This window comes from Muscardinus avellanarius, assembly GCF_963383645.1.
Source record: "Muscardinus avellanarius genome assembly, chromosome: 4".
NCBI lineage: Eukaryota > Metazoa > Chordata > Mammalia > Rodentia > Gliridae > Muscardinus > Muscardinus avellanarius.
The window spans coordinates 122,013-135,437 of NC_137789.1; the positions used below are offsets into that span (position 1 = coordinate 122,013).

General features: G+C 52.0%; 1 protein-coding gene across 1 annotated transcript; it reads right to left on the minus strand.

Annotated features, from left to right (window-relative positions):
* Window positions 1-7,051: 7,051 nt before the first annotated feature.
* RPL8 (ribosomal protein L8) lies at window positions 7,052-10,954 on the minus strand (the record flags this gene model as incomplete). Its single annotated transcript, XM_080693731.1, has 5 exons — window positions 7,052-7,210; window positions 7,399-7,514; window positions 10,154-10,372; window positions 10,599-10,740; window positions 10,817-10,954. 5 exons carry the CDS (start codon window positions 10,952-10,954, stop codon window positions 7,052-7,054), a joined length of 774 nt encoding a protein of 257 aa, XP_080549857.1.
* Window positions 10,955-13,425: the final 2,471 nt, after the last annotated feature.

Sequence of the window (13,425 nt, forward strand, 5' to 3'; positions counted from 1 at the left end):
CCTGCCTCAAGTGCATGAGGCCCATAAATCCCCAACAGTACACACACACCAAACACACACCACACTCACACCACACTCCAGCCTACATCCACAAATGCACACCCTCTGAGCTGGCTTTGCCTGGAATGCCTTTCCTGCTGCCCCGACCATTTTACTAGAAGATTCTGCTCAAGAATCTCCACCAGGCTGCCAGGCGACCAGGTCTCCAGTAGAGGCCACCACACTCAGGATACCTGTGCTTGTCCTCATCCATCTTCCCCAGACTCCTGAGGCAGGAGCCACACTTCCTGAACTCCAACAAATGCTGGCTTAGTGAGATCCAGAAGAAGCTCCCTTCACACACCTGAGCTGCTGACTTGGACGTGATCTCTCCCCTGGTGTCCTGTGTGTCCAAGACCCATGGCTCGTCCCCTCGCTCCAGCTGTAAGATCACCCCAGGCTTAGGACCTGTAGATCCTTTTCCTGAGAAGACAGGGCCTGGAGTCAGTACAAAGATATAAGACTGTGTCATCTTTCCATGGGCTGGGGGGAGGAGAAGCACAGGGAGGCAGGCGGTGGAGATGCTCACGAGGACGAAGGTCTGAGACAGGACAGAGTTCCCCTGAGAAGAGTCTGCCCCAGGCAGCTTAGAAGAGTAAGCTGATTCAGGAGGGTCTCCCCACCAACAACCCTCCTTGCCTCAGACCAGGTCTGCCTGGACCAGGGCAGCAGTACCATCTCTGGTCCCAGGGGGTGAGGTCCCGCTGCTGAGCCCTCAGGCCCCAGGGCCATTTCCAGAGCAGAGGCCTGCTCAGGAGTCTCACCCAGAGAAACCAAGTTCTTGTACGTCTCCAGCATCACGTCCCTGTAGACTCCTCTGAGCTTGGCCTGGGCAGCCCCATTCATCCCTGGAGAGGAGCACAGCCACATCCTCAAAGGCCAGCGGGTCTGAAACAACAGGACCCTGCTGTAGTCCCCTGTATGGCCCAGAGGAGCAGGGAGCGGGGCGGCTTGAGCATGCTGAGGACAGCAGAAGGGTCATCTAGGGTCACCCCTCCCCTAATGTCAGGACCAGCCCAGGGAAACCAGCAATGCTTGCAAGGAAGGCCCTGGGAAACAGGACAGACGCTCACCTGGAGCAGAGCAGGAGGGACCAAGGCTGCCACCGCCTGTGCCTGGGCTTTCCAGGGGAGTGTGCGGGAGCCTGTCACTCAGGTGCTGAGGGAAGAGAAGGGACATGTGGAGCCCAACCTGACTCTTCTTCCTCAGTGCAGCTGTAGGCAAGTACGCCTGTAGTACTAGCGCCAACACATCCCCATAGGGTGCTGCTGGCCTTCCAGGTCAACTCGGCTCCCTGCCTGGGGCTGTTCTCCTCTGCCCCTAAAGTGGATACTCCCTCAGCCCACTGCCCCTGCTCCCTGGCACACTAAATGGACTCATTCAGGAGGATGACAATATTCATTCACTGTGTGTGGAGAAATAAGGACAGACCAACAAGGGGTAGAGGGCATCATCATGCACATCTGTAATCCCAGTACTTGGGAGGCTGAGATAGGAGGGTCATAGGTTTAAGGCCAGCCTCGGCAACATAGTGAGACTCTCAGTAATTTAGCAAGACCCTGTTTTATTTTATTTATTTATTTGCGGGTCTGGGGATGAAACCCAGGGGCATTTGACCTCCAAGCTACACCTCCTGCCCTATTTTTTATTCTTGATTTTGAAACAGGGTCTCACTGAGTTGCAGAGGACCTCACTAAGTAGCTGAGGCTGTCCGCGAACCGTGATCCTCTGGTCTCAGCCTCCTGAATGCTGGGATTACAAGCATGCGCCACCACGCCTGGCTCTATTTTATATTTTTATTTGGAAACAGGGTCTCTTAAGCCAGCTAGGGGCTTAGAACCTACACGATCCTCCTGTCTCCGCCTCCCAAGCGCAGGGATTACAAGCGTGCGCCACCACACCCGGCCTATTTTATATTTTATTTGGAAACAGGGTCTCACTAAGTTGCTGAGAGCCTCACTAAGTAGCTGAGGCTGGCTTCGAACCTGTGCAATCCTCCTGTCTCCGCCTCCCAAGCGTGGGGATTAAAGTTAGTGCCACCACACCCGGCCTATTTTATATTTTATTTGGAAACAGGGTCTCACTAAGTTGCTGGGAGCCTCACTCAGTAGCTGAGGCTGGCTTCGAACCTGTGCAATCTTCCTGTCTCAGCCTCCCAAGCGCAGGGATTACAAGCGTGTGCCATAAGGCCCAACAGGAAAAAACACTATCAAGAACAAAAAAGAAGCCGAGCATGGTGGCACACTCTTGCAATCCCAGTACTTGGGAGGCTGAGACAGCAGGATTGCAGGTTCACAGCCAGCCTCAGCTGCTTAGTGAAGTCCTCTGCAACTGAGGTAGAATGCCCCTGGGTTCTATCCCCAGTACCACACACACACACACACACACACACACACACACACACACACACACACTAATTTAAAAAGCAGAATGGAGCCAGGTGTGGTGGTGTATGCTTGTAACCCCAACATTTAGGAGGCTGAGACAGGAGGATCGCTGTTTGTGGACAGCCTCAACTACTACTTAGTGAGGCCCTTTGCAACTCAGTAACACCCTGTTTCAAAATAAAGAATAATAAAAAAAAAAGGTTAGGGTATCCTTCTGAGGTAGAATAGCCCTGGGTTCCATCCCCAGTATTGCAAAAGTATATAAATAAATAAATAATAAAAATAGGGCTGTAGTGCAGCGCAGAGGTAGAAGGTCCTGGGCTCAATCCTCAGTACCGAAATATTAAAAAAAAAAAAATTGGCTGCTTAGATGGGCATTGTGGCCCATGTAATCCATCCTTGGGAGGCTGAGACAGGAGGATCTGAGGTTCAAGGCCAACCTCAGAAACTTAATGAGACCCTGTTTCCAAATAAAAATTAAATAGGGTTGGAAGTGTATCTCACAGGTAAAGTGTCCCTGAGTTCATTTCCTAGTAATGTTAATAAAAAATGCGGCTTGGCTTTGGGGAGAAAAAGTCTTGGAGAGCAGAAAGAAAAAATAGGTGGGTGAAGACCTATTCAATGAGATGAGCATTCAGGGACTCTAGCCTCAAAAGGTAAATGAGAGGCGACCTGCCTGGGGACAAATGGAGCAGAGTTAGAGATGAGCCCTTTAGAAGTTACAGGGAGGCTGAAACAGGGAGATCACAGGTTGGAGGCTAGCCTCAGCAATGTAGTGTCAGCACCTTAGAGAGACGTGTTTCAAAATAAAATAGGGTTGGCTGGTTGTGTAGCTCAGACGTAAAATGGCCCTGGGTTCAATCCCCAGTACCATGTGCACACACACGTGCACATGCACACACGCGTGCACGAGCACAGACGCATACACACAAGTTACAGGAAAGAAGGCAGTGAGAGTCAGCTGGAAAAGAAGGGCCTCTGGTCACCAGGAGGGAAGAAAAGGACATCCCAGGACATGGAAGTTGACCTGTGGGGTTGAGGTTAGTCCAGTGTAAAGACCCCAGGTGTGAATGGGACCTGTAAGACTCTCAAGTGGGACAGGGGAGGGGGGGCATAAGGAACTACTCAGTGTGGGGGATAGAGAAAGCACAAAAGGGGTTGACGAGGGCATGGGGATACGGTGCTTGTTAAGGGATGCTCTCAGTCGGGGGGGAAGGGACCTTTTTGTCCTCCTGGACCGAGAGGCGACCTATAGGAGTCTCCAGGGCAGAGGATGCTGCCAGTTGTAGTATAGGGTCAGTCGCAGGCTACCGGATGCTCAGCCGAGTGACACACCCGAGTGACACACCCGGGGAGGCATGATGGGGCTCTGAGGTCCCCAGGGTGGGGAGGGAGGTCGGTCATGGGCCCCGGGACAAAGGATGCTGTCAGTCAGGGATGGAGCCTGTCCCCGGACACTGGGGCCCAGGCAGGAGGGGCCGGCCATCAGGGAGGGTCACAGTAGGCTCTCCACAGAGGCTGCCAGGCCCACCTGGCTGGCCACCAATCAGCACCCGGGCAGAAGCGGCGCTAGGCCAGCCTCTGCGATGCTCCTCAGACCAGGCACCTCTTTTCGTTGCCCGCCTTCCAGGCTTCTAGGTCCCCTGGAATGCGGGCGTGGCGGCTCACAGGGAGACCTCAGAACCAGGCAGCAGACTAGTGACCAGTTCAGTGGTTAGCAGATTGCAGGAATTGTTTTCTTGGTACTGAGTTGAACCCAGGGGCATTCTACCTCCGAGCTCTATCTCAAGCCATACACACACACACACACACACACACATACACATAGATATATTTTGCGGGTCTGGGGATGGAACCCAGAGACATTTTACCTCCGAGATACAACCCCTGCCCAATTTTTTATTCTCTATTTTGAAACAGGACTCACTGAGTTGCAAAGGGCCTAAGTAGCTGAGGCTGTCCGCGAACCACGATCCTCCTGTCTCAGCCTCCCAAATGTTGGGATTACAAGTGTGCACCACCATGCCCGGTTTCCTGTTTTTATTTTGAAACAGGGTCTAAGTTGCCTAAATTGCCGGGGCTGGCCATGAACCTGCAATCCTAGTACCTCAGCCTCCCAAGAACTAGGATTACAAGTGTGCACCACCATGCTTTTTTTTTTGTGTTTTTTTTTTTCTTTGTGGTACTGGGAATTGAACCCAGGGGGATTCTCCTAAAAGCCACACCCCCAAACCCTTTGGAAAAGGAGGCTGGCTTTGAACCTGTGACCCTGTCTCAGCCTGCCAGGTACCAAGATTAGAGGTGTGTACCACCACACCCAGCCGATTTTGTGCGTGTGGTACCTGGGAAGTGAATTCAAGGACGCTTTACCATCTCTGGGTAGTCTGTGGTCCTGTCCCTGCTTCCAGAATAGTGGGGATTACAGGTATCCACTACTGCACCCAGCATGGTAATTTGTGATACTGGAGAATCAACACAGAGGCGTTCTACTTCTGAGCTACACTAATCCTTTTGTTTGGAAACAAGGTCTCACTAGGTTCCTGAGGTTATCTTCAAATCTATAATTCTCCTGCCTCAGCCTCCAAAGTACTGGGATTATAGGCATGTGCCACCTCTACCAGCTAGTAATTTATTTTCCTAATAAATTCATGGAACAAGTGTTCCTGAAAGCAGAGAATGCTTACAGAGCAAAAGGGTTTAGTCTAATCCACTGCCCTAGCCCCAGCCCCAGCCAACACAGGACCAGTGTCCATTCAACCTAGAAAACAAAACCAGCTCTTAGGTACCACATCTCTTCAGGAGCAAGCCCTCCCAGATGTAGTCCCGCTTACCCAAGGCCTGAACCCACTTTGCCTAGGAAGGAGTAAAGGCAGTGGCAGTGTATGACTAAGGTGACCATGTCTAGTGCCTTCCCAACAAGCTCCAATATGCTTCCGGATCCTTCATAAGACATCTGTGACCTGGAGTCACCACTGGTGAATGGGGGTTAGGCTGGATAGCTATGGCCCTGTGAGGCTTTGTCATTTAGGACCCTGCCTAATAGCTGGACAGCCCCTCAAAACTGGAGATAGCCAGTTACCAGCCACCCTTCTCCTGTTCCCAACACTATCAAGTAGACCTCTACCCACTCCAGACAGAAGGCAGATCTGCTCTACAGGAGCCATTGGCCTACAGGTGCAGATGGAAGGGGACTCCTACCACTTGCACTGCTCAGCATACAATGGTTGGGGGGGGGGGGTGTCACAGTTCACAGAAAGCCTCCGCTATAATTTAGTGAAGCCCCTTGCAACTCAGTGAGACCTTGTTTCAAAACAAAGAATAAGAGCCGGGCCTGGTGGCACATGCTTGTAATTCCAGTTTTGGGGAGGCTGAGAGGAGCATTGGCAAAGATTTGAAGCCAGCCTCAGTTTAGTGAGGCCCTCTGCAACTCAGTAAAACCCTATCTCAAATAAAAAATATAAAAAAATAGGGCTGGGAGTATAGCTCAAAGAATGTCCCTGGGTCCCACGCCTAGCACCACAAAAAGTATTAGCTGGGGTGTAGGTTAACTGGTAGCTTTAAGATAGAATGCCCCTGGCTTCCATCCTTAGTAACACACCTTCAAGATGCCACTAAGCTAAGCAGGAAGCCATTTGCCTTGTGCGTAAAGTTGTTATGTCCTCCCATTGTAGGTTGCCTCCTCAGGAACACCTTTGCACTTGTGTAGAAAAAGGCTCAACACTCAACTACACCTTCCGGGTGCTCAAGTTCTGGAACTTCATCCCGTGGCAAGAAAGGCTTGCTTCCCACCCAGGGTCTGGGGCCGGTACTGCAGGCACATAGCCCTCTCTCTCATTTGCTAAGGACAGACAATTCCATGGTGCACAGGACCTTAAACTACCAAACCAAGAATCACCCATGTTAGTAGCATGTTAGTAGCACCCATGTTAGTAGGCTGAGACAGGAGGATCACAGGTTTACAGCCAGTCTCAGCAATTTGTGAGGCCCTCCACAATAGCAAGCTCTACATCAAAATAAAGCCAGGCATGGTGATGCACGTGGGACCGGAGGATCAAGGTTCGCTAACAGACTCAGCTACTTAGTGAGACCCTGTTTCAAAATAAAGCTTAGCCAGGCTGAGACTGGAGGACCACGGGTTCCTCGACAGCCTGAGCTGAGTGAGACTGTGTGTAGCTCAAATGTAGAACAGCCTCTGGGGTCCATCCTCAGTACTGAGGGGAAAAAAAAAAGGCTGACAAGGGTGCACCACTGAAGGGGTAGGTCTTGGGCAAGGCTGCTTCTAGAAGTTGGTTAGCCAGCACTGAATCTGGCCCACACCTACTGTGTCTTTACCCAGACATGAAGACACAGTAGTTGGAGCACTAGTTCTGATCTGCTTCACTCTAGTTACCCACTAATGTGCCAAGCCCAGTGGCATGCTCTGGGTTCCCTGTGGGAGGAAGCTCCTGGCTCTGGAAACCTGCACCATCTCTCTAGCCATGAACCTCCCCCTTCAGTTCTTCCATGTATCTCATTGGTGATCTCGGTTTCGTAGTTTCTGTACCAAGAGGCTCCATGACAGGGACTCCTTTCGAAACCACAGGCATGTAATAGCCAAAAGACAAACTTTATTGAGCATCTCAGCCCTAGTTCTCTTTCTCTTGTACAGTCTTAGTTCCACGGAGTCGCCCAGTCCGACGGGCAGCAATGAGACCCACTTTGCGCCCAGCAGGGGCATCTCTGCGGATGGTGGAAGGTTTGCCAATATGCTGGTGGTTACCACCTCCAAAGGGATGTTCCACAGGCTAAAAGCAGAGGGAGATGATGTTAGAATTGGGGTGACCCACCTGCTTTCAGAGGGCTGGAGCAGGATTAAGAGTACAGTGGTTAAAAACCACAATACTTCCCTCACTGCAGATACCCTACCCACAGGGTAAGGGCCATGTGGCCACTGTACAACCCTAACATCACCCACTCTTCCTGGCCTACTCACATTCATGGCCACACCCCGTACACGTGGCCAGCAGTTCCTCTTTGCCTTGTACTTGTGGTAAGCACGGCCTGCCTTCAAAATGGGTTTGTCAATTCGGCCACCTCCAGCCACCACACCTGTAAGAGAGATCGGGAACCTCAAGAATGTACACTGAAACCAGGCATGGTGGTGCATGCTTATTATAATCCCAGTACTTGGGAGACTGAGACAGAAGGATCGCATGGGTTTAAAGCCAGCCTTAGCTACATAGTGAGGCTCTCAGCACCTTAGTGAGATCCTGCTTCCAAATAAAAGTATAAAACAGGTCTGGGAAGCCGGGCGTGGTGGCACACGCTTGTAATCCCAGCCTTCGGGAGGCTGAGACCGGAGGATTGCGATTTGCAGACAACCTCAGCTACTTAGTGAGGTCCTCTGCAACTCAGTGAGACCCGATTTCAAAATAAAGAATAAAAAATAGGGCAGGGGGTGTAGCTCAGAGGTCGAATGCCCCTGGGTTCCACCCCCAGACCCGCAAAAAAAAAAAAAAAAAAAGGTCTGGGAGTATAGCCCAGAGGTAGAATGCTCCTGGATTCCATCCCAGTACCAAAAAAAAGAAAGAAAAAAAAAAAAAAGAAAAAGGAATGTATGCAGGACACCAGCCAGAGTAACCCCAGTGACACCTCCTGCCAGAACCCGCCATGCAAATCACCCAGACACACAAGTTTCCCAAGAGCCACAGTACTCAACCATGCAGAGAGCCTACCATTCTCTATTCAAGGTCCACTGAGGACAGGCAACCCAAGGCCCTCACCCCCATAGGTAGATGCTGACAGAAATCAAGTTCCAGCCGGGCGTGGTGGCCTAAGCTGGCTTAAGAGACCCTGTTTCCAAATAAAATATAAAATAGGTCTGGGAGTATAGCCCGGAGGCAGAAGGCCCCTGTGTTCCATCCCCAGTACCACAAAAAAAAAAAAAAAAAAGAAAAAGAAAAAAAGAAATCAAGTTCCAACAAAAGAAGTACTCCCCCATCGCTGTCTGAAATACAAGACAGGTTGCAGAGGGCCTCACTAAGTAGCTAAGGCTGTCCGCGAACTGTGATCCTCTGGTCTCAGCTTCCCAAAGAATGGGATTACAATCGTGTGCTACCATGCCTGGCTTATTCTTTTTTTTTGGGGGGGTGGTACTGGGAATAGAACCCAGGGGCCTTCTACCTCTGGGCTACACTCTCAGACCTACTTTATATTTTATTTGGAAACAGGGTCTCTTAAGCCACCGGAGGCTGGCTTCAAACCTGTGTGATCCTCCTGTCTCAGCCTCCCAAGCATGCGCCACCATGCCCAACTTGGCTTATTCTTTATTTTGAAACAGTCTAAGTCGCAGAGGACCCCACTAAGTAGCTGATGCTGGCCGTGAACCCAGATCCTCCTGTTTCAACCTCCCAAGTACTGGGATTGTAAGTGTACACCACCATGCCGGGCTAAACAAGTGTTTTTTATTATTATTATAAAGAAGGAAAGCCGGGTGTGGTGACGCACACTTGTAATCCCAGCATTCTGGAGGCTGAAACCTGGAGGATCGCGGTTCGCGGACAGCCTCAGCTACTTAGTGAGGCCCTCTGCAACTCAGTGAGACCCGGTTTCAAAATAAAGAATAAAAAATAGGGCAGGGGGTGTAACTCGGAGGTCAAATGCCACAGGGTTCCATCCCCAGACCCGCCAAAAAAAAAAAAAAAAAAGGAAAAGCAATTATTGGAGACACCAGAGAGTCCAAAAATAGAACCCTGTCCCTCACTGGAGCTTTTCGTTTTTTTTTTCTGTTGGTGTTTCCTTATTTAGGTTACCATGTCAACCAGGCTAGCAACTAACTCATTTTCCCTTTCAGATATTATCCTTTTTCTATCTCTATTGTACTTGCTACCTACAGATTATGGGTGCTTTGAAGTAACACATGGATTTCACATCCTGGTCATATCATGGAACGAAATTAAAAACAGCAATAGCAGCCAGGAGTGGTGGCGCACCCTTGTAATCCCAACATTTGGGGGGCGGAGAACAGAGCATCGCGGTTCGTGGACAGCCTCAGCTACTTAGTGAGGTCCTCCTTAACTTAGTGAGACCCTGTGTGAAAATAAAGAATAAAAAATAGGGAAGGAGGTGTAGCTTGGAGGCCGAATGCCCCTGGATTTATACCCCTAGCCCTATTTCTTATGCCTTTTTTCTGTTTTGCAGTACTGGGACTGGACCCCAGGGGCATTCTACCTCCCAAGCTACACCCCCAGCCCTATTCTTTAGTTTAAAACAAGGTCTCACTGAGTCGCAAAGAGCATGAGTAGCTGAAGCTGTCCACAAATGGCTATGAACGGGCAATCCTCCACACCTGGCTACTCTGATATTTTTAAGGCCTACTAGAAGTTAGCTCTGGGGAAAATAAGAGGAAAGGAGAAGAGTGCTACTTGTTACTCACAGCACTTCTTTGACTGCCTTTTATTTGGGATCAATACCAGGACATTCTAACCCCATCTCCTCCAGAAAACCATCAACTGGATTCAAGGACAGGAATCAGCAAGCCCGGATTAAATCAGCACACAACACTCTCCCTAGAACTGAAGCTGCTTTTGCTCTGGGCTTTCTCGCTGATACTGTCCTGATGACTTTACAACTAATATAACTTATCGACTACCCCACACTCAAACCTAAGGTCCAGCAGCTGGCAGCTCATCTACAGTTCGCGAACTGACCACCCAGTTTTCTCCACTCAACTGCGGCCTGGTACTCACCAACAACAGCTCTGTTGGCAGAAGAGATTACTTTTTTGGAGCCAGAGGGCAGCTTCACCCGGGTCTTCTTGGTCTCAGGATTGTGAGATATGACTGTGGCATAGTTTCCAGAAGCTCGGGCCAGCTTGCCCCGGTCACCAGGCTTCTCCTCCAGGCAGCACACGATGGTACCCTCAGGCATCGTGCCCACAGGGAGAACGTTGCCAATATTGAGCTGGGCTGACAGAAGACATGGAACCAGGTGATCGGCCCAAAGAACCCCCAAAGCAGCGAGCACAGCAGTCAATGTCTGGTCTTCACCTTCAACAGCCCAGTGACTACTTGGCCTCGCAGATCTCCACACTCGGGGATTCACCGGGGGTGTGGCTACCCGAGCGCTGGCTTATGATCTTCCAAAGCAGCCCCTATCCCTTCGCCCCAGTTACTTCCCCGCCGGGAGACTCACCCTTCTTGCCGCAGTACACGAACTGGCCTGTGTGGATGCCCTCGGCGGCGATGAACAGCTCCGTGCGCTTCTTGAAGCGGTACGGATCCCGGAAGACCACTTTGGCAAGGGGCGCGCCGCGGCCAGGGTCATGGATGATATCCTGCAGGCCAGTATGGGGTGAGCGTAGGCCCCCCACGGGTCGGTCCTCCCCCACCCGCCCCGCAGGCGCCCCGCACCTTCACGATGCCCTTGATGTAGCCGTGTCGCTCAGCGAAGTCCACGGCGCGCAGACGCGCGGCGCCTTTGCGATGTTTCACGTGCGCGCGGAACACGGAGCCGGCGCCCTTCCTCTGCCCACGGATCACGCGGCCCATCGCGGCGGATCTGAGGACGGCTCAGGTCAGCGTCCCGCAGGCCCGGCCTCCCCCGCCTCACCTCCGGGGCTGCTCGCACCCGGGCCCTCTCAGATGAGCCGTCGCGGACTCACCGCGGGCTCCGGGCGGCGGATGGCGGCGGATGGCGGCGGATGCCCCCGTAGCCGCAACTCAGCCCCAAAGTCTTACCTGCTCGCGAGCGTAGGCGAAAGAGGAAGTGGAGGCCCGTGAGCCGCCTTATCTTCCGGGGCGGAGCCAGAGCGGCGCCGGCTTCCGAGAGCGGTGCAGGCCGGGAAATGTGGTCTCCAGCGGGCGCCCTCCTTCCGCCCCTGCTTCCGAGAGCGGTGCGGGCCGGGAAGTGTGGTCTCGGCGGCCCCTCTGGGACTCCGGCTTCCCACGCTGAGTCGAGGAGGCACCCGGAAGCTTGGGACTTCTCTAGGGCCGCAAAGGCCGGGCCGCCGGGGCTTCCGCTGGTGCGAGGCCCCAGATAGGCGGGGGAGGTACCCGGCGCTCTTCGAAAGGAGAAGTCTATGTGGCAGGTGGCGAATGCCTGCCTCCTGCTAGCATGGTCTCTCCTGTTCGCAGACTCTTGGGCCTCTTGGGTCCTCGAGTAAGGACTGTGGCCTTTGCCTAGAGAGATCAGGGACCGTAGGTTGGCCGGGGAGGCCCCGGGGAGAAAGTGCTTCTCCACAGCCAGAGAATATGGAGTGCGAAAGTGACTGTTCTGAGGGCTAGGAGGAAGGGAGCAGAGTCGCTCGCCCTGGGGAGAGTGGGGAGGAGAGAGAAACCGAGGCAGAAGAAGGGCTGTAAAGCTGGGGTGTCCAGCAGGGCCCATGCTGTGGGTCTTTTAGAAATGTAGAGTGGAGAACAGAAGGGAGAGAGAGAGAAGTGAGGGCAGGAGTCCCCGTGGGTGGGAGAGGCTTATAATCAGGATTCGGTTGGGGTGTCTGCCAGACTTTGCAGGACAGAGACAAGGAAGGACAGGAGAAGGGCGCCATGCGGCCACCTACTGAAGTCACAGGGAGCTTTAGAGGGCCGTTCAAGTCCCTCCAGAGAGGTGGAAGAGCTGGGGTTGCAAGAGATCAAAGAGGAGCTACCTGATAGGCGGTCAGGAAGCCACAGCCCACAGCAGGCCAGGGTCTGAGGGCATCAAGGTATGTCTGTATCTCCAAGAGCAGAGTGAGGGGTTCTAGCATCAGCCCAGAATGGACCTAGAGGAAGAGAGAGGTAAAACAGTGCTTGAGAAAGTGTTCCTATTGGACCAAAGTGGTCTTATGGAACCCTGAAATGAGATGTTCCCTGGTGGTGGCTGTTAAGGCCCTGAGTGCAAATAGGAAGCTTACCAGGCCACTGCAGAGCTCACAAGACAAGGTCCTGGATGATGTCCCCCTCACTGTCTTGAGGACTTGTAACTCAGCCTCTCCTAGCTATCTGTGCCTTAGCCTGTATGTGAGGCACCCAGGCTGGGTGAAGCATGACTCACAGATCCCCATCACCTGATAGTGGTGGCCAATAAAGATGCTTATAGATTATCCAGTCTGGTTGGGCATGGTGGCACATGTCTATAGTCCCAGTACTTGGGCTGGGCATGGTGGCACATGCTTGTAATTCCAGCATTCGGGAGGCTGAGACTGGAGGATCATGGTGCGTGGACAGCTTCAGCTACTTAGTGAGACCCTGTTTCAAAATAAAGAATAAAAATAGAGCAGAGGGTGTAGCTCGGAGGTCAAATGCCCCTGAGTTCCATCCCGAGACCGCAAAAACAACAACAACAACAAAACAACAACAAAAAAAAACCACCCAGTACTTGGGAGGCTGAGAAAGAAGAATCACAGGTTTAAAGCCAGCCTCAGCAATTTAGCAAGGCTCTCGGCAATTTAGCAAGACCCTGTTTCAGAATAAAAAATAAAATAGGACTGGGAAACCCGGATGTGCTGGTGCATGTCTATAAGACAGGAGACTCATAGGCTCAAGGCCAGCCTCAGCAACTTTGTGAGACCCTATTTCCAAATAAAACATAAGCCTGGTGTGGTGGTGCACGCTTGTAATCCCAGCATTTAGGAGGCTGAGACCGGAGGATCGCAATTCATGGACGGTCTCAGCTACTTAGTGAGGCCCTTTGCAACTTAGTGAGACCCTGTTTCAAAATAAAGAATAAAAAAAAACCAGGCGTGGTGATGCACGCTTGAAATCCCAGCATTTGGGAGGCTGAGACCAGAGGATCTTGGTTCGTGGACAGCCTCAGCTACTCAATGAGGCCCTCCCCAACTTAGTGAGACCGTGTTTCAAAATAAAGAATAAAAAAAAAAAATAGGGCAGGCCGGGCATGGCGATGCACGCTTGTAATCCCTACGCTTGGGAGGCTGAGACAGGAGGATCGCACAGGTTCGAAGCCAGCCTCAGCTACTTAGTGAGGCTCTCAGCAAATTACTGAGACCCTGTTTCCAAATAAAAAATATAACAAAGGTCTG